Here is an 11,292-nt window from a genome sequence, read left to right as displayed (position 1 = left end):
GTTTCATTGTACTAGTTAAAAAAAAAATAATAATCACCAGTTCTTTTACATTTTTATGTAATGATGTCAATTCTATAATCCCGGCGCATGCAAATACACTCAAACACCCTCAGATAAAGTCATTTGTAATTATAACTTAAATCATCATCATCTTGGGTTTCTTACATTCACGATTTGCAACTGCACTCAATACAGGCACCTGTGTGCAAATGTGGATATTTACATGTTTATTTGTTATTACATAAACTCAGATTTCACCAAATTTGCCCCCCTCATTAAAGTCCTCAGTTCACCCATGCTCATAGTTTTAGCACAGGATCAAGAAGAAACAGTTCAGTTAGATGATGCTCAGTATCTCCAGCTTATCAGCTCTCTGCATGTCGAAAGTGTACAAAAGAAGCAGTTCTCGGTTCAGTGTGCTGGTGATTCAAAAACTGCCACTCAAAAACAACCAATTCTTTACTCAAACCACAGTATCTGTACTATCCGGTAGTACACACATTATGCTCAGTATCAGCAGCTTATGCTCATTAGTTCTCTCAGCACAGCATGTCTCCGTTCAGTGAACCGTTGCAGTAACTGGAGTAACATATACTCTGGGATATTTGTTTAGTTAAATTCGGAGTGACTGTCAATCATGCCCGAAAGAAACTTGTAGATAAGTGCTGACTCAAGAAGTAAACTGTTAAGAAAGATTCAGTCAAATTTGGTAAACTGGTTAAAAAAAAATGTTGTTAAAGATAGATCAGACACACGTTATGACTGTCTCTCTTTATCATTTCAGTATCAGATCTTACTCAGGTTATATAGTGCTGATGTTTATAGTGTGTCTGTTATAGATCAGACACACATTCACACTAATGACTGTCTCTCTTTATCAGTTCCAGATTCAGGTTATTCTGGAGGTGCTGTAGCAGGGATTGTTATTGCAGGGATTGTTATTGTTCTGCTGCTGGTGGCTGCAGCTGCTGGTGTGATGTACTACCTTCGCCGCAAAATCTCAGAACTACAAAAACAAACATGTAAGTATTACAGTTGATACAGCAAGAGAAAAAACATTGAGTATATAATACAGTTTTTCAGTCAGCATTGCTATTTTAACCACAAGTTCTGCATGTAATTGAAACAATAATTAATGTAGTATGTGATTGTCCAGTATTGAGCTGAATTACATTAATACACTAATTACTGAGTCACTGTCTCTTTAAAATGGAGAATTTAAGATGTTTTTGATTTTGTCTGTTTGTGTTTGTTCATGTAGTTTTGTTCTTCTTCTATTGAAGGTTGAGATATTTAGTAGAAACTGGCCTAAAATCATAGTCCTGCTGTCCTTCTGTCTTTCATTTTGAGTTTTATCAGGGCTGCATGAGTCTTTCATAGCACCTCATACATGTGTTTGTGTTTTTTATCATCATGTGTGGCTTCATTCACTTTCTTCATTTAAACATCACAGACTATTAATACAGAAACTCTAAACTGAAAACCAAGGAAATGATATGGAGAGAGTGTTTGTACATTTACTGTAAATGACACTCATGTTTATAATTCAGCATATATATCTGAACATGTCTGGTCGGTTAGTGTGTTTTAATTATTCTTATAAAGGGATAGTTTATCCTAAAATATAAATTCTGTTATCATTTACCCACCTTTGTGTCATTGCAAACGTGTATAACTTTATTTCTTCTGTCAAATACAAAATAAGATATTCAGATAAACATTATGCCTCAAACAAATAATTTTTAGAGACCGTGTCTGTCAGACTATTTTAAAGGGTTTGTTCACCCCAAAATGAAAATTATGTCATTCACTCTCATGTCGTTCCAAACCCATAAGACCTTTGTTCATCTTCGGAACACAAATTAAGATATTTTTGATCAATTCTGAGAGCTCTCTGACCCTCCCATAGACTGCAATGATATTACCAGGATCAACGCACAGAAACATAGCAAGGAGATCAATTTATTCAGCAGTTCTTCTCCACGAGTTATTTTACGAAGCTACGAGAATAATTTGTGCACAAAGAAAACAATAACAACAATTTATTCAGCAGTTCTTCTCCACGAGTTACCGTCTTCTGCCATTTTGGAGAGTACCCCAGAACATAATGAGTGTTATTTACATTCAGCATGCATGTGCTGTCTACCGACTGAAACAGTGCTGATTACGTTCAGCGAAAGCACATGCATGCTGAATATAACGCTCACATGGATTGTTTTACCAATCTCCTTGCTATGTTTGGTGCGTTGATCGTGGTAATACCATTGCTGTCTATGCAGAGTCAAAGACCTCTCAGATTTTATCAAAAATATCTTAATTTGTATTCTCTCTTGTTTTTAAACTCTTCATTCAGGTAAATACTAATAGACATTTTTCATCATATAACATTGTTATTTATGCACCCTCATTTGTCTAATGGATGAGCAGATTTTGAAGAATCTTCATGCAGCTCTTTTTGGTAGTTCTAGTGTTAAATGGAAAAGAGCTGCATGAAGATCCGCTCATCCATTAGACAAATGAGGGCACAGAGTGTTATTAGTTATGATGAAAAATGTATATTTGTCACGGTCAACAGGAAGGGTCCCAAATACAAGTGAAGGAGCTCAAAGCAGGCAGTATCAGAGAGTCGTTCTCAGCACCAGGCTTGGTTGGCAAGCCACCTTGAGAAACTAACAGGCAGGGAGTCTCAGGCTGGTAGAGCAGGTCTGGAGCGTGAGAGAGAGAGGTCACAGGCCGGTAATACCCAAGGCACCACTCAAGACCACATAACAACAACACTACTCAGCGCAACACAGAGAAACATGTAAAAAGAGGGTAAAATAAAATTAAAAGTAAAGCAAAACTAAACAAAATGTAATGGAAATATACAAGTTTAGACTGAAAAATATCTAAAAGTATAAAATCTAAACAGTTCAAGAGTAGAAACAAGACTGATAGAAACTCAAGAGCAAAAACTACAACAAGAATACACAATAACAGGGCAAGACTGGACTATAGAGGTGCAAGTCAGTAACTGTCTCTATGGCACAAGACAAACCAACAAACACAGGAGGAAAAACAGCACAATATAAAGGGAGGATGGTACACGAGGGCCAGGTGAGCACAATTACAGAAACGAGGACAAGACAAGGCCTTAACAAGAGGGCGTGACCAAGGGAAACAAGGAGGTGGGACTTCAGGAACACATGGCAGGCATAAACAAAGGCAAAGCAATGTGTGAAGACACAAGACACACAAAAAAAACATTAAACAAATACACCACAGACAAAGCTGCCAGGGCAGAGCGCTGACAATATTAGTATTTACCTGAATGAAGAGTTTGAAAACAAGTTTGTTCCTTTGACCAGTTAATTCATGTGCACACATGCAACATTATTGCAAATTGTTACAGATCTTTAGTAAAAGTCATCCAGAACTGATTATTAGAAGCACATTTGAATAATCACACACTATCCTTTTAGTCCTTAATTCATACTGACATGTTCATCTGCAAACTCAATAATCTCCTCATTTCTCTGTTTCTATGTGCTGCTGTCAGTGCGGGTGACTGAGGGAGATGATGTCACTATAATCCCTGATCCTAAAATACAGAGAGGTGATGTGATACAGTGGCTGTTTGGAGATAAAGATACTCTCATAGCTGAAATCAAAGGACGGACCAGAGAGATGAAGACAGATAAAGGTCCTGATGAGAGATTCAGAGACAGACTGAAGCTGGACGAGACGACTGGATCACTGACCATCAAAAACACCAGAATTGAAGACACTGGATTCTGCACTCTGAAGATCAGAAGAGGCAGAGAAACCTTATACAACAGATTCTATGTTTATATCAAAGGTGAGTCACTCCAGTCAGTGTAATAATGATCTCATTCTTCCTCATTCATTCATTTTTTCCCTGAAGTGAATTCAGCTCAAACTCCTTAATGTTTAGACTACCTTAAGAGTTTCTTCAGATCATTTCAGTCTCCAGTGTGTTCTGTCTTTGGTTATTATGAACTTTGTTTTAAAAATCACTCTGTTTGCCTATGTTGTCATATAACCACCTACTGTGACAAAGTGACAAAAGTCCCAGAAATTAATATAAAGCATAAAAGTTTCTACACAGTGTTAATTGAAGAGACAGAACTCAAGAGCTGTGCTACTTTTCTGGTGCATCTCCTGGGCACAAAACCAGATCATCTCTAACACTAGAGCAGTTTAGCTCAAAGCCTAATCAAACACACCTGAACAAGCCACTCAAGGTCTTCAGGACTAATCAAACACACCTGAAAAAGCCAATCAAGGTCTTCAGGATTAATAAGGCTACAGACAAGTTAGGTTTTTTTTTTCAGGGAATATATCCACACCACAACACACACTTCCCACACCCCCTCTATAACATTCAACAATTACTAGAGGTTCATGCCAGTGAGAACTGTATTTAATATTTATATACAGAATTTCATTTCCAGTACAACTTTTTCACACAGCAGTGTAAAGATCATTACTGATAAAACAGCATCTGCATGATCTGTGTGTAGAAATGTCAAACTCTGATGTTCACATGCATGCATACTTTATCTAATGCACGGTGACATGTTCAATTCACTTAGTTTTGTCATGGCCATGACATATTAACTCGTGGGAATGTGATAAAATATTGTGGCCATGAGATCATTTTGTTGAAGTAATGACATCCTTATGTCATGGACACGAGATGTGAAGTCGTGGCCAACAAGATCCTCTGCTGAGGGAACAACGTCCGAGTTTAATACATAAACCTGTGTGTCCATAGAAACCTGGGATGATCAGAAATGGATAAATTAATATTTCCTTTTGAATTAAGAATGATGTAATTACATAATTTAGAAATTATTATATTTACCATATATGTATAGGCTACAGACTGTGTGCACAATGTCATCTAGACAGCATTCAAATTAAGTTTATCACGAATAAATTTCACAAGAATATGTAAAAGCATAAAATAATGTAGGCCTACAAGAAAACAATTTGATCTATTCCACAGTATTGTAAATGTTACATGATTGGCGTTTTTCTGATTGATTATTATTATTATTTTTACTATTATAATTATTGGTTATATTTTTTATTCGTTGTTAGCCTGTGAATTTGGTTTATTTTCCCTACATTTTGATATCTTTGCTTAACCTTCTGTATATTATATATTTTGTAAATTGTTCACTGCATAAGTATGCCGTTACCTCGACAGAATGATCTCGTGGCCACAGCATTTTATCATTTTATCATTTTTTACCAAACATGTCACCTCCAGGTCACCCTACTAATAACATCTGTGTATTTCTATCCTTCTATGAACTGTTCTCACACATGAAGAGATGGAGATAACAGTGATGGAGGGAGAATCTGTCACTCTAAAGCCTGCTAGAAAAATAAAGAAAGATGATTTGATTGAGTGGCTGTTTGGAGATAGAGAGCAGCAGACTCTCATAGCTGAAATCAAAGGAAAGACCGGAGAGATCTTAACACGTGATGATGTTGCTGATGAGATATTCAGAGACATACTGAAGCTGAACAAGACGACTGGATCTCTGACCATCACAAACACCAGAACTGAACACTCTGGAGTCTATAAACTACAGATCAGATCCAGCAGTGGGGATTCAGAACAGACATTTATTGTCACTGTCATTGTCAAACGTGAGTAGCTCAAGTCAGTATAATAATGATCACAGATCTTCATTGGCAGTCATTCCCCATGATTCTGTTCTTCTGCAGATAATACAGCTCCAACTGCTTAATATTCAGACCCCATTCGGAGTTTGTTCGGTAGATTATTTAATTCTTTGGAAATCTATGATTAATGTTTTAAAATCTCTCACTGAATTACACTGAAATAAACTCTGTTCTGTTGCTGCCCCAAAAAAGACATTTCAAACTGATATTTACATGAACACACTTGATCTAAAGACAAATTTGTCTTTGTTTTTCTCTGTTTCTGTGTGCTGCAGTGACAGATAAAGTGGAGGAGAAATTACTGGACGAGGGAGATTCTGTCACTCTAAACCCTGATACTGAAATACAGAGAGATGATCTGATCCTGTGGATGTTTGGAGATCAAGACAAAGTCATAGCTCAAATCAAAGGAGGGACTCCAGAAACATATGATGATGTTAATAAGAGATTGAGAGACAGACTGAAGCTGGACAAGACTGGATCACTGACCATCACAGACATTGTAGCTGAACACACTGGACTCTATAAAGTACTGATCATCAGCAGCAGAGGAAAGACCTTGGTCAAGAAATTCAAGGTTTCAATACAATGTAAGTAACTGTTTTTTTTGTTTTTTTAATGTACGTGAATATAAGAGTGATTATGCATTAAATGAACAGTTTTACACAGAACTGAATATTAATAGTCAAAGGTACACATATATTTTGTAATTGTAATCTGACATTAATTTTGTATTTTCCTTAATTTATACAGTTTGTTCAAAATTATGATGCGGAGCAGGAAATTAATATAACAATTAAGAATAAATAATTTACCTGCATTCATAAAGATTGAATGTGTATTAAAAATTTATAATTTTGTTCTAAAATATTACAGTTATTAATAATTAGTACAGTGGCGGATCCTGGCAAGGGCAATATAGACAGCTGCCTAGGGCTCGCAACGAGCTTAAGAGCGGCATGAGGCTTTAAGACATGACTTCCTTCTCTTCTTTATAGTTTGTTCATGGCATTATTTTAATGCTGAAAGTGCATTAACATGAGAGCACATGCAGGTAATGCGTGAGCACAGTTCTCTCAGATATACAGTGTGCTCTGTTATTAATTGTAATTAATCGGTTATTAATTAGCTCTGTTCTCCCTTAGATATAGTGTGTGAACATTCAAACATTATCCTGTGCACTCGTGAATCTCTACATGCTCTTGCTCTGGAATTCTCTTCTCTCATGGTTTCAGTGTTACCAGAAGCTGTCAACCATCAGACTTCCACGATTGACCAATAAAATAACATATTTTAATCAGGCAGTTTTCTAGGTTTTTTTTTTTTTTTGAGTTTAGTGCTTATATAGTTCTACAGTAAAAGTGTATCAGTGTATGTTGCATCTTTATACCTTTTGTGGGCGACGTGTCTTATTTTGCCCTGGGCACCAAATAAGCCAGAGCCGCTCCTGCATGTACATGTATACACACACACACACACACACACACACACACACACACACACACACAAACATCCTGAATGAAACTTTACTGACTTGTTATAATGTGCTCATTTCTTTGTTTCTATGTGCTGCTGTGACATGAAGTGTGGTATGAGGAAGTAAGGTATGTGGAAGTGACTGCGGGAGATTCTGTCCGTCTAAACACTGGTCTTACTGAAATACAGAGAGGTGATGAGATAGAGTGGAGGTTTGGAGATGAAAACTCTCTCATCGCTGAAATCAGAGGAGGGACTGGAGTGACACATGAGGTCCTGATGAGAGATTCAGAGACAGACTGGAGCTGAACAAGAAGACTGGAGATCTGATCATCAAGAACTCTACATATGAACATGCTGGACGTTATACACTGAAGATCCGCAGGAGTGAAGGAAATAAAAACTGGAAATTCATTGTTACTGTCAGGGGTGAGTCTCTCCAGTCAATGTAATAATGATCACAGTTTATTTATTTATTTTTTAATCCAGTACATCATTTCTGTTTTTGTCATTGTCTCTGTATTTTCTGTCATATTCCACAGAAAAGCGAGTGAATAAATCAGTGACTGTAGAGATGCCGCTTTTGAATGAAGAGGATCCTGATGAAGTGAATGAGCAGCAGGGGATGTTCTCATTTAAATCATATAGGCGTAAGCGCCGCCATACCCGTTTGAGCTTTTTAGCATTAGCTGCAGAAAGACGTCTACAATCCAGTCTAGAGAAAGAGAGAAATGGAATTTTGTTGAGCTGTTAAATTTGCATGTAAAAAACTTATTTGGTTTTAGATGAACCAACAAAATGTTTATCAAAAACTTTCATGTCATTTTAATAATGTTACACTTCATACCTGTTACTCCATTTAGCATAATACTAGTTTGACTCAGTTTTGATTTTGTGTGATTGTCAGAAAGTGTCATATAGTGTATGCTTTTTATAAGACGTTTTACCACAGCAGTATTTATCTAATCATTGTATTCTCTGTTTTTATATAATTAACACCAGTACCAGATTAATGTTGATGTTCAGTCTTGATCACAGTCTGTTTCCAAAGCTGAGATCACATGACCTTCTCTTCAGTGTGTATACCTTTGTTTTCAACCTGAGGCACTTAAAAATTAGCTTTATTGCACTTGTAGCAAAAAAAAAACAAAAAACTTTCGTTTATTTCTAGTAGTCTTATGATACCACGTGCATTTTGCTTTGCTTTATTAAATTTGTCAAAAGCATCTGCTTGATGAATAAATACTCATGTAAGATATTGATATATCGCTAATCTTAATGTTGTATCATTTCTGTCAACATTTCTGTGGACAAACACTGATACAGCTTTTGCTTCCTAACAACTGTTTAAACATGCAACATATAAACAATGTACCTATATACGTTTGTGTGTGAATGTTAACATGGAAAAAATAAATACATAAATCTATAAATAGTAATGATAAAAAGACAAATTGTGCGAAACGTGTTGCTGCATACTGTATGTTCTATGATAGATGTACAAAATCATTCACCGAATGAAACCGCACTTAATAATGATAATAAAGAAAAGAAAAACACCATAAAATAATGTTCATTTCTAGTTTGTAATCACAAACACCAGGGACTGAAAATGGAGCTATAAAATCAGATGTTTGTATAATTATCTACTAAATGAAACAACAATAATAATGTTTTGTGGTTGATTGATATATGCCATTTTTACAATTATTTTACAGTTTACATGTTTTATGATTGTTTTTCTTATTTTCGTGTATTATTTTTTCTTTTTTCTTATTATTTTGCAGTTTAAAAGTACCATCTAGACTATTGTTAAGTGCTGCCATGAAAAGACTTTTAAATGCACTTCTTCTTCAGCACATGATGGCAGTAGAAGAAAATAGAAATATGAAATGTTAGTAAGTGAGATATGATCCCTGTCTTACATTATAAATTTGCAATAAAAATATAAAATAATTCACATTTCTATTTTCCATTTTATATTTATATTTCAGATAATTCACATTTCTATTTTCCATTTTATATTTCTATTTCAATCTTTCTGCTCTTTAAAAACTATTGGTGAAAAACAACTCAATATATTCCACATTTCATTAGGCAGCTCAACTGTTATCATCTATGTGTAATGTTGTAAAAAAAAAAAAAGAAAAAAAAAAAAGAGAGATACATATCAACATGATTGTCAATTACTATATAAAAGTTCCAAGAGGCAAAGAGATAATTGACAGTTTCCACATATCAGCTCCCAATGGACTAAAATATTACAGTGATTTTATATTCAGGCACAAGGGGGAGTACAGCAATGTCATCTGCATTATGAGAGTCACGTGTTTCTGTACACAATCATCCTGAAAGCACTCAAGAAAGAACGACTTCACTGGTAAAATATAATAATTAAATACTAGCAAATTGTATGTTGTTTGCATATGACTTTATTTAATCAGAATACACAAATTAGTTTGAATGGCCTTCAATGAAAGATGTCTGTGTAGTTACTGAAGACCAGCAGAAGCTAACAGACCATGCTAACCGCAAGAGAAGAGAGAAATCAAAACACACCATGACCTACAGAATACATGCACTGTAAATTCTTAACAATAAAGTGTTATGAATGTTCTAGTATAATTAAAGCAAAATGTTAATGGAAGGAGATCATTTCATGAATCTATCTTTTGGGAACAAAAAGGTTTTCAATCATCATCAGTATTAAAAATCTTAAAGATAAATATTACACATAAATCATTTAGGCAAATATTGATTTTTTGGAGATTATGGAAACATTTGATAACCAATATACAGATTATTAAAAAGAAAAATGTTTTTAAGGCCTTGTTTTTCCATGTTCAGTCAATAAGCTGATCAGGGGCCCAGAAACTCTATGGTGCTCCTGGATCTGAGTGTGTATACGTTTGAGTTATATGCTATCAGGCATTAGAATTTATTTTCAGCACTGTACAGAACAATAGCCGTCAGAACCTGTTATATGCAATACTGACAACATATGCAAGAGTCACTCGATTCATTCAAAGACAGATTCATTCATGAATGAAAAACTGCAATGCTCTGAGACACACAAATGCGTCTCTTTGTTTGGAACTATTTTCGTTGGCGAAAGACAAAATTGTGTCTAAAATATAACTTACTCTTTATGAACTTCATATTTCTTGAACTGTTGTATAAAATCGATATCACATTTGTTATCACGCTCACAGGAAAATAGCACTCTTGCTTGTGTGATATTACTTCACTGCATTTTATAAATATGAAAAACAAAACTAAAACTCACACGGGTTTGTTTTGCTTTCTTATTGGGTCATAAATTGTATTATAATAGGCTTCATCATGCAGTGAATGCTTTTGGCCTCTTAAAATCACAATTTTTTGAGTGACATACTCAGAGTCAGCTCGCACATCTGTAAAACAATAACTGATATCATAGATAATAAATATCACACATACATCCCTTTGGTCCTGAACATGCTTTATTCATATTGTTTTTTCATGTGATTTTTTTCATTAGGTTTTCAAGGAAAGATTTCTGCAGATTTATATTGTAAAAACGTTATCTTTGTTTTATTTTCTCATTATATTTTGTTTCATGTTCTCTCTTTGTTTTCAGCAGGTGGTTCTGACTCTTGAGTGGAGCTGTAACATCATCCATGTGTAGATGTATATGTAACACAACTGTTTCTTTCTTTCTTTTTCATTTCTGTGTTCTCTATTTTCTTTTATATTCCACAGTAAATTGAATCAACTTAAGGGGAACCACATAAAAATTAAGAGCATCAGGATAAATATTAAAATCACCAACCTAAACAACAAATCTCTGCATTGAAAAAAAAAAAAATTATATATAAATATAATTATATAAATATATTATATATATATATATATATATATATAACAACGTGCTTAGCTGTAAAACTCACATTTAGAAAGTTTTAAAAGTTTTTTTTTTACGGGACGTGATAAATCTTTTAGACAAAGCTTAGGTAAATCATCATTCAAAAATAAATTGTTGAACTTTTATTTAATCCACTGCAATGTTGTATGCACCATTGTGGAATTTACAAATTTCTTTGTCAACTTAATTTTCTCTTGTATTTTTTCAACATA

At 34.7% G+C, this 11,292-nt stretch overlaps 2 protein-coding genes across 2 annotated transcripts in view; both read left to right on the top strand.

Annotated features, from left to right (window-relative positions):
- Window positions 1-4,188, top strand: part of LOC109106425 — a 7,077-nt gene extending 2,889 nt beyond the window's left edge. Inside the window, exons 3-5 of the mRNA XM_042756049.1 lie at window positions 882-1,022; window positions 3,539-3,838; window positions 4,109-4,188. Of these exons, the coding sequence (XP_042611983.1) occupies window positions 882-1,022; window positions 3,539-3,838; window positions 4,109-4,188 (521 nt within the window). The remainder of the gene's footprint in view (window positions 1-881; window positions 1,023-3,538; window positions 3,839-4,108) is intronic.
- Window positions 4,189-5,310: 1,122 nt separating this feature from the next.
- LOC109113164 lies at window positions 5,311-8,558 on the top strand. The gene is made up of 4 exons (XM_042756048.1): window positions 5,311-5,664; window positions 5,976-6,290; window positions 7,286-7,605; window positions 7,719-8,558. Exons 1-3 carry the CDS (start codon window positions 5,343-5,345, stop codon window positions 7,483-7,485), a joined length of 837 nt encoding a protein of 278 aa, XP_042611982.1. The 5' UTR covers window positions 5,311-5,342; the 3' UTR covers window positions 7,486-7,605; window positions 7,719-8,558.
- The last annotated feature ends 2,734 nt before the right edge of the window (window positions 8,559-11,292 follow it).

Source organism: Cyprinus carpio, unplaced genomic scaffold (assembly GCF_018340385.1).
Source record: "Cyprinus carpio isolate SPL01 unplaced genomic scaffold, ASM1834038v1 S000006779, whole genome shotgun sequence".
Lineage (NCBI taxonomy): Eukaryota > Metazoa > Chordata > Actinopteri > Cypriniformes > Cyprinidae > Cyprinus > Cyprinus carpio.
The sequence above is the reverse complement of the archived record's forward strand: the minus strand, read 5'-3'. Positions and strand labels throughout refer to the sequence as shown.